Source organism: Arachis duranensis, chromosome 8 (genome assembly GCF_000817695.3).
Source record: "Arachis duranensis cultivar V14167 chromosome 8, aradu.V14167.gnm2.J7QH, whole genome shotgun sequence".
NCBI lineage: Eukaryota > Viridiplantae > Streptophyta > Magnoliopsida > Fabales > Fabaceae > Arachis > Arachis duranensis.
Window position 1 is genome coordinate 39,210,181 of NC_029779.3, and position 14,804 is coordinate 39,224,984.

The window sequence follows — 14,804 nt, forward strand, 5'->3', positions numbered from 1 at the left end:
CTCAGACTCAGCTTGTTCTAGCTATTTATTTATTAATATTTTATATTCCATGACCCAATGACCGTTATAGATTGCTTCATTCATTGATATTATATGTATTAAGTATACTATAAAAGAAAATATTTTAATATTTTTGATGTATTTAATGTATTAAAAATATAATAAAAATTATTTTTGTAATAATTAGTATTATAACAAACACAGAAAAAAATAATATTAAAATATTTTTTTTATGATATGCTTAATTAATAGTTAATACTCTTCAAGAGGTACATAATAACAAAACCCTTTGAATAATACTACAATAAAAAAGGAAATTTTGGTAAAAAATAAAGATTATATTATTTAGTAAAACAAATTTATCAAAAAAAAATTTGTCATGTGTAGTTATAGTTGTAAAAAATTAAATTGGACCAATCAATTTATTTTTTACAAAGACATGACAAAAATAGAATGATAAAGACAGTTTCTAATATTTTTATATTTCTGTATCATATTTGAAAATAGTGGATAAAATCTTGTCAAATGTTTTTATTTTGTGTTTGAAAAATAGATACAGTTAACTAAATACATAACAAAAGACATTATACACCCTTTTGATTTTTTTTTAAAACTGAAAATATTTTTTTTTCGATCAAATCTCATCTTGTAATAAGAGGAAAGAATGGCATCAGATTGGACGAGCTTCTCTTCTTCTTTGTTGGGTGTGTAGCTGCAGCAGAATGAAGGAGAAGATGAAGCTAGGATTTTAATAAAGGAAGGACAAATTTTGGTATTTGCAAAATATATTAGGGGTAAAAAAAATTATTAAAATGATCTCCAAATTTTGTGTCCCATGTGTCCCAAGTGGAGGCTGATACATAAATTTGACTAAGAGACATTTACAAAGATGTGTATTTTGTCTGTCTCCTAAACCAAACATATTATAAAATGTGATATTGTCCTTTGTCTCTCTGTCTCTGTAGTACATCCAAACATAGCCTTAAGAATTTCAAAGTAGATGTTTTGGTCCCCAACAAAAATTAATTACTCAATTAGTGTCCAATATTTTCTGATATCAATTAATACCGTCTTTTTGTTAGATTGCTATGTTAAACCCTAATGATAGAGTCCAACGTATCACATTAAGTTAATGACACAATTGTTATGTGACATATGAAAAAAAAGACAAAGTAGTCCCTGCTTGGATTGCACAAAAACGATGATGAAAAATTGCTATAAGCCCTAAACAATGTTGGAATTGAACTTCTTTCTCTTGCTAGAACCCTCCATTCTCGAGTAGCAAATAACTGAACAGAAAATGCTATAATCATTAACAATAACAGCTGGAGAAAGTTTTGTAAGTTCATATTGCCAACGAGTTAAAGGTGGTGGTGATAGCAGTGTTAGCAGTGGTTCTTCAAGCGGTGCCAGGTTAAGAGTCACAAAGGGGGAGAGTCCAAGATATTATTATAAGGTCTATGCCATAGTTGTAGAGTCTAGAACGGAGAAAAATCCCAAAAGACCTTTATTTGACGGTTCTTTTTATAGGGTAATGTACATAGGGTTTTAAACTTTTTGTATGCAAAACATGATTTCTAATAATACTCTAATTGGCTCCCTTCTATTTGTACAGGCAGGAGAAAGTTTTGCACTTTGAATTCTTTGTATAGCTTGACAAGGTATTTTATTATGAAGTTTATGATGGACAAGATGATGCTGTTTTGGCAAATAAGGTGAAGAAGTTGAAAGAACTAGTTGATGCATTAGAGAAGAAGAACAAGAATGCCATTGAAAATAGAGGATGGTTCAGATGCTAAAGTAGTGTGTTCTTTTTCTTTCTAGGATTTTTGGTCTATCTTCTTCTTGCTAGGATTTAAGAAGATTGAGATAGATTTTTTATTAAGTTATGTAGTTGAACAAGTAATTAAAGTGTTAGTTTTCATTTATGCAAAACTAACGTGTAAGTGTTTGAAGAAGTAATGATTGATGATGTTATGAATGACAAAAGTTTCGTAGAAATGAATTTAAATCAGAAATACTTAAACCAGAGTACCATAATAGCATTTCATATAGAGAAATACTAGGGGGCCATCAAAATTTATTGTTTTTAGTCATCGCTTAGCCATCAACCCAATTCCTTTAGTCTAGTTTCTTTAGTCTAGTAATCCAATAATATACTTTATCCCATACTTTTCAACATTGATGACTAAAAACAATAAATTTTGATAGCCTTCTAGCATTCCACTTTCATATAACTAAAGTTTTAAACATCTAGCAACTTCAACCAAACTAGTGATAGTTAGCTAGTCTTTAAGTGTTTCCTAGTACTAATACAACTTTTAACAAAAGGTGCATTCAAAATGTACTAGCAACATAACAACAAAATAGAGACAAACCACATTGCATAACAAAATGCACTAATAACATCCCAAAATATCACCATTATCTTAAACTCTTAAAACTACATTAACATAGAAGGATCATTTCTGTTTTGGAAGCCTTAGTCTAAGTGTTGGCATGAACTTAAAGATTCTTATAGTTGTGCTAAGACTTGTAGCAGCAAGTGTTTTAAGTAATGCTGAGTGGATTGGCCTTTATGGTGGTGTGAAAGTAGCTAGAGCTGGAGAGGGTGCTAAAGTAGATGGCAGGGTAGGTGCTGGAGGAGGATATGTCTGTAGAATTAGTTGTTTGGGTCTTAGAGGCCTAAATATTGTTTGAGGTGCAACATGAATGGACATATTAGTTGTCTGCTCCTACAAGAACACCAAATGAAGTGCACAAAGTTAGCAACCAATGATAACAATGCAATCTTTTTAAATCTAATATTATGAAAATAAATTAAACAAGCAATGATGTTTTACTTATGGCAGTGGTTGATGGACTGATTGGGAGACTTAGACCTCATCTTATAATCTTTAATTGTTGTAATAGCTTTAGATTTATTAATCAATAAGTATAAGCAAGTGAACTTAGTACAAGCATCAACAAATATAATGTATTAATGTAATACCGAAATCCATTTCTAGAAGTAGTTGGAGCGGGTCCCCGAAGATCAGTAAACTCCATAAGACCTAAAATTAAATTAATACATAAATACACAATAATTAATTTTAGTGTATAAATAATATTTTTGTAAAAAATTTTATAAAATATACATCCACCAATTTATCAAATTAAAATTCATCAGTTAGAAAATTTTACCAATATAATTAAATTACATAAAATAATCTAATCTTTACTACAATATTTTAACACCAAAGTTAGTTTCAACAACTGACTTTCTTTTTCTCTCTCTTCCCAAGTAGGCCATGCGGCCATTTCTCTCTCTCTCTCTCGTCATTCCATTTCTTTTTTCCACCAATAACGTAAGAAAAAGAAAGCAACCATAAACATTCTTCCTCATGATTTCTAGCTTAAGTTCTGATCGCAATTCTATTTCAAATAACTGAGTCCTCACTACACTTTCTTCACGTCAATTCCAATTTTATTAAAGGCATGGTAATAAAAAATCTCTTCCTCTACTTCTCTTGGAACTTCGTTCAAGTGGCCAAGAATGATGATCTAATTTTGTGATTTGTTCTTTGTTTAAGGAACCATAATCTAGATGATTAAGGAATTGGAATCATAATCCTCAAGCTCTTAGGTGAGAAGAGAAATTCTCTCCCCTTTTTTCTTGGCGCCAATTCAGCCATGAGGCCATAAATTGATTAGAATTTTGTTCTTGCATGCAAATTAGGATCTGTTGGTGAAATTGAACTCTAAAGTGGGATCAAAAGGTTGGATCAGATTTGAGGTAGGGAATTGTATGATCATTTATGCCACTTTGTCTTAAAACCCTAGGCTAGCCATTTTGCAAATTGATAGAATTATATTGTTTGTAACTGTCGATTTTGTTGATGACTACGTGCGTGTTTGGGGAATAATGAGAATGGATCGTTGAATGTGAAACTTTCATGCTAATGAGTTTGGAAGTCACTCGAATGATTATGGAAATTTCTCTTTTCATTGTGTACTAAAAATATAAACATTTTTTGTACATAAATAATTTTAAGGTATAAACATGATCAAACAAGAGTCAAGTTTTTCTTAAAGGTATTGGGTAAAAGAATGGAACCCAAAAGAACATCTTGAGAAGTTGAATTTTTCTTCGGTGGGAACTAAATTGGTGGAAGTGGATTAGTTGAATTTGGAGTATAAAGGTGGTATTTAGTTAAAAAAAAAAACAAACTAAATGTTACTTCACTAATGTCACATGCCATGAGCTTTAGTTTAACTTGTGGAAATCAACTTTGGAAAAATTAGTAAACCAAATATCAGATTAAAAACCATTGGACAATAGATTTTCTCTTTATCATTGTTTTACACTATAAAAGGACCTCAAGCCATCTCTTCAAATCATCTTCTTCTTCACAGACCTTCAACCAGACTTTCACCTCCACTTTCACTACTTTTCACATTCTTCTAGATCTTTCTGACTTTTGAAACTAATAAGCTAAAAAATCCATCTTTTCCTCTACCCAAATTTCTTTTCATTGTTCTTCATTTTATTCACCACATTCACGAGTAAAAACTGGTTGTCCCACTAAAACACTCGACAACCATTAACCAACTCCTGTCCACTTTAAATAAAGTTCATTCATCCTCTTGTGACATTAGTGGAGGTCTCAACACTTGTTCTCCACCTCTATTTCTCATCATTAATTCTTGTATTGCTTATTTGCCATTAATAAAAGTGTTTTTCCTCACAAGTTTACTTACTCCGAATATCTCATCTTAACCATTATTTTTCACTTAATTTATTTTTCACGAAACCCACCCGAATCACCCTTTTAAGGGGAATTATGTCCTTTCATCCTCAAGATGTGTATGTTGAGTTTTGAATGTCATATTGCCACCATCTTGCTGAACAAGTCTTAAGAAAGAAAATGCTTTAGAGAAATCTCATTAAGTTACTAGGCCAAGGGTAATAGAAACCTCTAGATATTTTATTGTTCGATGAATGGTTAGTTATAATAAATCGTAACATAGAATTCATATTCAACAAAATTTTATAAAACATCGTGGAATCATAGATCATAGAAATCTCTAGATTTCCTAGATAATTATTTATTGTTCCATGAACCATTAGTTATAGTAAATTGTAACATAGACTTCATATTCTGCTAAATTTTTTTTATTAGAGACAAAGAGGAGATCCTAGGTTTCGTACGAGTGAGTTCAAACATGCAATCTTGAAGCCTTGTATTACAAGCTTCGATCTTAACAAGTGTTTATCAAAACAATGGATATTCCCAAAACTGGGGTGGGATAGGGCTCACATTGTATGTCTTGATTAGAATGTTTAAAATCTTTTGAATACTAAATTTTGGACTAGGTTAACATAGGACGACAATTATTTACGCAAAAAAAAAAAGAGTAAAACTACATAAAATGGAATAGATACTTGTTTGGTTTTTAAAATTTAGAATGAAAATTAAAATTATCCCTAACTTTTTTTTATTTAAAATGGTCCTCAATATTGTATTTAGAATTAAAATTATCTTTTCAAAATTTTTCAAACAAAAATACTCATATCTTTGTTCTGATTCCAACCCTACCATCAACCATTATCACCTTTACTCCTACCAAGTAGTAGCCATCCTCTTTTCTAATATTATTCATTTCATCTATCATCAACAACAACACAATATTCAAATTTAAGAACAATACCAACAATAACATTATTTATTGCAATCTAACTCTCCAAATTCAACAACAATACAACATTCATATTTTTTGAAAGAGAAAAAAAAGGAGGACAAAAGAAGAGACAAGATACATGAAATGAGTTCAATGAGGGAGGAGAAGAAAGAAAGAAAAAAAGAATGAAAGAAAAGAAAAAGAAAGAGAAAGGGAGAGTTGGACGGCTACTACTTTCTTCCTCCTCCTCATAGCTATCCTAATTCCATTGTCGACGACGAAATTCAAGAACCCTAATTCAAGACTAAAGGTCAAAAGAAGACATGGATTCTGAAGAAGTCTGAAGGGGCATAGCTAAAGAGCGTGCGACCATTGTTTGCGTCGCTAGTAAAGAAGTCATCATTTAGGGTTTCAATTCTAGTGAGGTGGAGAAAAGAATGGCGATAATATTGGGACTATTTTGAAAAAAAAAAGGTTAAACAACATTTTAATTTTATTTTCAAATATTAGGAATTAAAATAATATTTCAAAAATTTTTAGTAATTAAAAAAAATAATCAAAAATAATTAAAATTTATCTTATTTAACATTTATTAATTATTGTAAATTAATGAAAATTAATAAGATAAATTTTAACTTTTTTTTGTCTTTCTAACATTACTAATAATATTTATCCCACAAAAAATTATATGTATATATGCATGCAGAGCAAAATGCAAATATATACAAATCTATTAGCATCAAACTAGCTACCTAGATTTTGATCCCTTTTCATTTTAAATATGAAAATAAACAAAACAAAGAATCAAATAGTTAATTATCATAATATTTAAAATTATTATGTCACAAAATCAACAAAAATTGTCCTTTCCTAATACGACATTAAGTTTAGTAAATATTTTTTTGGTTTTTGATATTTTTTTCGTGAAATATATCGCATCCTAATCATTTTTAAACATTAACTCAACTCTCACCCATTAATAAAATTGAATAAATGGACTCTTACAATCGATTAGTAGTAAGTTGTCTATCTGACCTATCATGTCTGTGCCAAATATCAACCCCAAATTATTACAAGAGTCAGGGACTAAAAACTCTCTCTACAAAAAAAAAATAAAAAATACACATTTTCTCTTTTCTTCTTTCCATTTTCTTCCTTCTCTTCTTCTCCATTCTTTTTGCCAGTTACTATCATCCCGATCAATATTATCATTAGGCTTTACCTTCACAACCATCACTGTAGCACTACCATCCCGCGAACCAACTTCTATTTTCTTCTTTCTTTTCCTTTCCTCTTTCTCCTCTTCTCTTTTTCTTCCTCCATCGCACCACTTCCGCCTTTATTCTCTTTTAGGTCTTCTCTACATCTTTTACTATTATATAATATTGATTATTTGTGCTTTATTTATGGAACAAGTTTTAGTTAGGCTAATGTCTGTCTATCAGGTTGATTGTGTTCATGGTTTTATAGTTATGTTGAAAATAAGGCGATTTTTCAAAATTTGGTCATATTGGTGCCCACTATGGTAGTAAAAATATGTAGCCATCGCTGCCGCTGCCATCTAAGTTGTTGTTATCTTTGGGTGGTTCTGGTTGGGTAGGGAGACCTCTCTAGGAACGTTTGATAACTAATTCAGGTTCATAGTCAGTGATACCTATTTTGTAGGTTTTAATTTTAGGATCCAAAGGAGAGTGCCTCTAGCAATGCTGTCGAGATTCCTATGTAGCTTGAGTGGGTAAATGATTCAATGATGGGGACTAAGTCGGATGTTGATGATGAATACGTGATCATGTTCCATCAAGTTCATGAGATTGCTACGAGTGATGAGGAAGAGCCCCAATACAAGCTTCTCTTCCTAGGGGGAGTGGGTTTGCTACCATAACTCAGATCATCTTTGTTTTCTGCATTTTGTTTGGATGTATAAGTGTTTGTTTGGTATGCGTGTTCCTTTCTCTGATTTTTAGGTCAAAATTTTTTCTACTTGTAGGATTGCCCCTTCCCAACTACATCTAAATGGTTAGGCCTTCATCAAATCTTTCTAGCTCATTTGCCAATTTTTCACGTTGTCGTCTTCCTTCAAAATCTTATTCTTTCCAAGCTCATGCTAATCGAAAGTTCTTTCATATTTTAAAAAATTTGTTCTTGAAAGTTCGTCCCATTTTTAGCATCTGCCTTTTTTATGACGAGTTGGAGTGACATATTCGCTATAACATCTATTGGTTCGAACATCTCGTCTAGAATTTGACTTTAACATTATTGACAAAGATAAGCAAGTGGTCATGTAGTTTTTTTGTGGATGTTAGGGGAAATCTCCAACCACGTACGTGTTGACCAATATGTTAATCACCAAGAACCCAAGTCATATGAGGACCAAGCTTGGTATATTACTTTTATTATTATTGTAACTCCGCTATCGTTGTCTATCACTTTGTATACTTTGTACAACAAGGATGACGTCGAGGTCAGGTGCCTTTTGCTGTCTTCAGTAGATTAAGAAAAAGGCAGTAAAGAAGGCCTCCAAGGATTGCTCTTCTATATGGTATCCAAGAAGTCCCTTTTGACTCTTGACTTTGAAGCTCAAGGCCAGAAAACTACAAAGAAGCAGAGACTTGATGAGGCTTCTTCTCAGAGCATCAATCTTCGAGGAGACCTCTTTGTCAAAAACTTTCAATGAAGGGCACACTGCCTTAGTGAGGACAAGGTGGCATCACCTTTGAACGTCGCATCGAGAGTAGTGGTCTATCTCTTCAATGTAAAGTGAACCTGTTTAGAAATAGATTCTCTCAATTTTTTGTAATACTTAAGAGAATAAAGTGTGATCTTTTACAATTAATTTTATAAGTGGGATCAAAAATAAATATGAGAGAGAAAACAATAAAAAATTAGATTAAATAATTGACACCATCTAATTTTTTCTCCGTTGTAGAGAATCTGCTCCCAAACTGTTCGAGATTACTGTGACCAATCTTGGGAATGAAAAAGAATCACTAAGTCGGGCCGGAGTCGGGTCGGTCTTACAAAATCCGATCCGATACTCACCCGCTCGGGAGATCTAGGCTGCCCTAAATGTACCAAACTTGGGCTTAGGGCTAGTCCGACCCATTTAGGCCCGACCAATTAAGTCCGTGGGTTAAACGGATTAGCCCGTTTTATTCGCGGACTAAAATTTTCTAGCCCGAACTGTTTATGGTTAGCCCGATGGGTTAAACGGGCTAGCCCGTTTATCATTTTATTTTATTTTTGACAAAAATTACTATTTTTAGGTCAAAAACCATTTAAAAAAAATATTTTTGTTGATGGGTCGATTTTCAAGTCGGATCGAGATAAATATTAGCTAAAAGCACTACTTTTTTTTTTAAATGTAAAAAAAAATTTAAGCGGACCACCTATTTAGTCTGCGGGCTAGCCCATTTAATCCGTTTTTTTTTTAAGTTAATCGGGTTCAACCCATTTAGCTCGAAATTTAAACAGACTTAATTTTAGAGACAAAACCCGCCCAATTAAACGGGTAAATGGGTTGGCCCAATGGGTTTAGCCCATTTTGACGGCTACTTAGGCTTCCATTGCCAAAGCTCTTAGTGGACCAAATGCAATTTGCACCTTAACTATAACCTCAATATCGGATATGTGCAACTTAGGCTTTTACTAGGCTCCTATTTAGATGTAAGTATCTTGTCCATGTTGAGTCATATACCATGGAATAGACAAGTTTACTTTGTATTTAGGTTTTTTTTTTTTTTCTGGACTTAGCCCAAATTTAAGAGTAAAATTCTTTTTCGATTCTTGTCTATTTTCATTTTAGATCATCCGCACTATATCAATTGGAAAATGACAATTCGTCCTTATCCTTTTTTTTTTGTTAGACACATGAGCTTTTTCGTGAGATTTTTCAATAAGTCTTGACGAAATTTGATGACATGTTACATTAGACTATATAACGTGACGTCGCTTTTACTACATAGACTATAACCATTTGAATAGAATATTTAATCTCTGTCTAATCATCAAAATGACGTCACTAATGAAAAAAATATCGAAAGATTTTTCTCATTATAAATCCCATCAAACGCTAACTGCATACACCCTAATATCACCTGTCACAGCTCCAACAACTACAGCTATCTTATCCTCCTAATCCATTGAACAAGCAAAAACAAAAGCTTCTTTAAACTAACATCACAAGTTATAGACTTATAGTTATACAGTTAAAACGTTAACAGCTCTCAATTCCTAGGTGCCAAATAAATTGAAATAAATAAAGGGACATAAGATAGCTACCTTTCTCTTTAAGTTATGAATCAAGCAAGAGAGAGATAAAAATGGCTTGTTGACTTTAATTTGCTCAGGAAAAGATGCTTAAGGATAATGGTGTTGAAATTACTGTCAGTCCTCCGAACAAGAAAACGGGATAGGTGGAAATAGGGCCAAAATTTAAATAACATAAACAATACAGGAATGTGCAAGTGATAAAGAGGAGGTTGAGGTAGATATCATTGAATTTGGGGGTTGAACGCTTGGTCTTTTTAGATTTACCCCTTGCTTTCACATCGATGTTTTGAAATGAAATAAAAATTCAAAGAGTTCATGTTAATTCAAAGAGTTTAGGTTAAATCTACAGTGTTAGACATATCATGGTGAATGGAGCTGCTTGTTGCAGAAGGAATGGAGCTACGGTTTTGTTTTTGTTTTGGGGGAAAATTTTCCTAATCATCCGTGACATGTCATCAAATTCTGTCAGGACTTACTGAAAAAATTCACCAAATGACTCGTGTGTCTAACAAAAAGAAAAGATAAGAGAAGGAACTGTCATTTTTCAATCGATAGAATTTGAATTGTCTACAATAAAAATGGACAAGAAACTAAAAAAGAATTCTACTCTTACCAACCAAAAAAAAGAGAAGTTAAATGATTATGAATTTTTCTTCTGAAAAAGCTGGTGAAGTTGATTTGGATGGTTTGGATCTTCTAATTGACAGTGGCGAAAATCCATTCCCACACTGGCCAATGAATTTGACCACCCAAAAAAAGAATAAATGGTCAAATTATTCCTAAAAGATCACTTGTTTTTTAAATTGATCCTTGAAAATTTTTTTAATAAATTTATCCTTCAAAAATTTTAAGTTAATCACATTAGTCTCTTTTATTTTTGACAACATTAAAACTCCTAACTGTTAACATACTAAATTTATGCAATTAGATTAAATCAACTCCAAATTGAACAAGATTTTTAAACAATAAAATTCTTCAAATTGAAATTTGAATAAATCTACTTTCATAGATTTATCATATTATCATAGGATGCCATATAAGCACACTTACTTTCATAGATTTATCATATTATCATAGGATGCCATATAAGCACACTTTGACACCATGAGCAATGAAAATAACTGAGTGACTAATGCAATTAACTTAAAAAGGACCAATTAGAACAATAAGTAATCTTTCAAAATCAAATTTGACCATTTATTCTTTAAAAAAAGACAAAAACGTGAAGATTATATAGTCGAATAACAAATATTATTACATATGCTGTAAAACTGACGCATATAACAAAGGAATAACTCATCCCTAAATAAAATCTGTCGAATTCAACAACATTCAAAAACAAAATCTTATTCTAAGAATACGCAGATCAGAACCTAATAACAAGATATATTTCAAAATAAGGAACAATGAATGAGTTCAAAGTGGCAGATAACTTTGCCCGCCACTGAATAAATCATACCTTTGATAAAAAATTTTCCAGAAATTATAAATGGTTCTGGGACAGAATCCCACTTAAGTAAATTTATTAAACAAAATTTGCCGCAGCAAAAATGTCTAAAACTCTCGAAACTAAATGATTTTCATCGCCATCTAAAAAAAAGAACACTATAACTTAAAACCGACGCTAAAAGGATTTAAGCGCCACCAGAACCATACTTCTTGCCGAACACAATAACCTGAAGCTTGTCGTAACCAGCAAGCACACCAGCACCTGCAACGGCACGAAGGATGTTAGCACCAGCTCCCTTGAACAAGGACTTGGCACCCTCATTCTTGAGGATTTGAGCAAATGCATCCATGGAGCTCTTGTACTTCACGGCCTCGCCGGATGTCATCATCATTCTTCTTCTGACAGTGTCAATTGGGTATGATGCAAGACCAGCACCATTGGTGATGAGCCATCCAAGAGCAAAGCTAGCAAAGAAGCTATCCTGCAATAGTACACAGAGAAAGCAATATTTCAGCGAAAGATTGTGGTGGTGAGAATCAATTATATGAACAATGTTATCACAATCTACAATAAATCATATATTATCAAAAGATAGTGAAAATTTGAATAAATGTCAGGCTCCGCAGTGTAAGATCCAATATAAATTAAAAAGCTTCCAAATCACGGCCTGCAAGAAGAGTTGTAATCCTCTAACGTCGGTAAATGTAGGTGATTAAGTGATGGAGTAACCGCTATGAACCACTCATAAGCTATTGACTTCAAGGTTGTTACCCCCTCACTTCACCCCTTTACAAATTTTCACTCGAGAATCTACACTCAACTAACATAGTTAACAACAACAGGGAACTGGTTAAACCAAACATCACAGAAAAGAACGATAGTGCAGCATGAACACTAACCTGCAGGCTTCCGGTGAGAAGAACTGGCTTCAGGGAATCATACATTCCAAAATAGAGACCACGGTAGACAATGATTCCAACACAGGAGATGTTAAAACCACGATAAAGCCCAGCAACACCATCAGAAGCCAAAGTCTTCCTGTATACATCAACAAGGCCATTGAATTGTCTTTCTCCACCCTTCTTTGCGGCCTTTGCATCGTTAGCAAGACGGGTACGGGCATAGTCGAGGGAGTAAACAAACAAAAGGGATGAAGCACCAGCAGCACCTCCAGAGGCCAAGTTTCCAGCAAACCATTTCCAGTAACCATCTCTGTCCTTCTTGAAGTTGAAAAGCCTCTTGAAGTAATCCTTGAATGCAAAGTTCAAGGCCTGCGGAATTCAAATTGCAAATTTAACGTTATGAAACAAGAAATAATAGCAGTTGATGGAACTGAAAAACAAATGAATGAAATAACTAACCTGAGTTGGGAAATAACGGATGACATTGGCAGTGTTACCTCTCCATAGGGAAATCACACCCTCATCGGCCATAGTTCTCTTAAAACAGTCACCAATTCCCTTGTAGGGCTCTGAGAGCCTACCTGACTTAATCATCTCATCCTGATTCTGGATCAAGAGCTTAACCCTTTCAATTGGAGCAGCAGCAGTTTTGGAGACTGCAGCAGAAACACCACCCATGAGAAAGTCGATAAGGAAGTTTCCTTTCTCTGCTGGAGCTGCGACAAAAACAGGGGAGGCTGTTGCTGTAACGGCACTCAAATCAGTAGTAGCACTACATGCCGGCATCATTGGGTACTGCAACCCTGCATTTGTGTAACTCCCAAATGCACGCCTTTGGTACAAAGCACGCTGGGGGAAGGCTCCATTATAGCTCCTGATATCGGATGATGGGTTGGAGCGGAGATGGAGCTGTCCAGCAACCTTCTCCATGATTGTTGGATGCTGAACCTGATCAACCATGGTGGATTTCCTGGAAAATAAATTAATCATAGCATCCATGTCAAATATATGCAATTAGTAACCGAATTTACTAAACCACTCGTATCCAGAACAACCACCCGAACAAAGTATTTACATCATATTGCTATCTATGAGGAACATCATACAAGCGATAAAGGTAGAACAGAGTTATCTATACCATTGTTACCACCACAAAAATCAAAGATACCCCTAAAACATTAAAGGGTAACTGCATCTATTTGTAAATAAAAATTATCCCGATAGGTAACTGTATATATTTGTAAAAAAATTATCCCGATGTGTCATTAGCCTCAAACTGTTAAATCTTTTAAATTATACCAAAACCATAGATTTAAATTATACAAAAACCATAGATTATAAATCACAACTGTCAAATACAGTAACAGTACCAATACTCTATGAAAACAAGGGTACTAAATTATAAAAAAAGTAGAATGTTTATATATATATATGAAAATACAGTCTAAGTTCCAAGAAATTCTCAATCTCTATTTATAAATCACATGTAAGATACAGTAGTACAAAGCATAAAAGACTCCAGGGATTTCATATAAACACGAGCTACAAAAGATCACATAACGAAGGATGCAATTACAATAATATATAAGGGCCTTTCAAGTTTGAAAAAAAAAACATGGCACCATAGTGACATAAGCCAATCTACGACTGAAAGCGACGTTTCCACCAATAATAATTACCCAATAGAAAAACCACACTATGCGAGACGGAGATCACAATAAAAACACAGACGAAAACAAAAGCCAATTAGATCTAGCCATCTTGAAATATCAAAATAAATAAAAATCAAAATTAATAAAGAGCCAATAATCAAATCATAATTCATATGAAACATAAAAAAAATTGTATAAAATATAAAAACAAAAGCAGGGACCTTTTCCACCAACGCGATACGGAAACAGATCTAGATCACAGATCAAGGTCAGCACGAATCAGATCGAAGAAAACTAAGACACGGATCTATCATTTAACAATGAAACAGTAACCAAAACGTACACAAAACACATCTAAACCCCGTAAAAAGAAAATTTTGATAAAACGGTGGGTCTCGCTCATACACTTACAGATCTGAAGAGCTAACATGTTAAGGGAAAAGAGAGTGAGAGAAGAAAAAACAAGAACAACACAGCTTTACCTTTCACAAACAGAGGGAAATGAGATTGCGAAAGGAATGGGATGAGAGAGGAGATTTTTGCGGAGGCGTGCGTGCTTTGAACGAAGCAAAATCGCTCAACAGAATACCATTTTATATGCGAATGAAGTAGGGGAACATGTGGGTGGGTCCCATTAGGGCACACGTGTAACACTATTATTGAGCCATGTCAGAAGGGATCCATACTAGTGGGATGATGTTTGGTTGTATGCTCCAAGAGCAAGAAATTTTCCATTCTCCATGAGCGTAGTCCGAATATGTTTGGATTTAAGAAGAGAAATAGGGATTTTTTATTTAAATAAATAAAAAATGCATTAATTACTGAAATAAATAATTTTAAAAAATTTATCGTTTTGCGTTCTTCAGTTAT

At 33.3% G+C, this 14,804-nt stretch overlaps 1 protein-coding gene across 1 annotated transcript; it reads right to left on the reverse strand.

The window, feature by feature from the left end:
* Window positions 1–11,299: 11,299 nt before the first annotated feature.
* LOC107462656 (ADP,ATP carrier protein 1, mitochondrial) lies at window positions 11,300–14,549 on the reverse strand. Its single transcript, XM_016081279.3, has 4 exons — window positions 14,417–14,549; window positions 12,742–13,252; window positions 12,280–12,651; window positions 11,300–11,861 (listed from the first exon to the last, which is right to left on the reverse strand). The coding sequence occupies exons 2-4, from the start codon at window positions 13,240–13,242 to the stop codon at window positions 11,565–11,567; spliced, it is 1,170 nt and encodes a 389-aa protein (XP_015936765.1). The 5' UTR covers window positions 13,243–13,252; window positions 14,417–14,549; the 3' UTR covers window positions 11,300–11,564.
* Between the last annotated feature and the right edge of the window lie 255 nt (window positions 14,550–14,804).

Coding starts and splice junctions, on each gene's coding strand:
- LOC107462656 (XM_016081279.3), bottom strand. CDS start 13,242: ATGGTTGATCAGGTTCAGCATCCAACAATCATGGAGAAGGTTGCTGGA. Junction 12,652..12,741: donor TCCGTTATTTCCCAACTCAG/GTTAGTTATTTC, acceptor TGAATTCCGCAG/GCCTTGAACTTTGCATTCAA. Junction 11,862..12,279: donor TTCTCACCGGAAGCCTGCAG/GTTAGTGTTCAT, acceptor GTACTATTGCAG/GATAGCTTCTTTGCTAGCTT.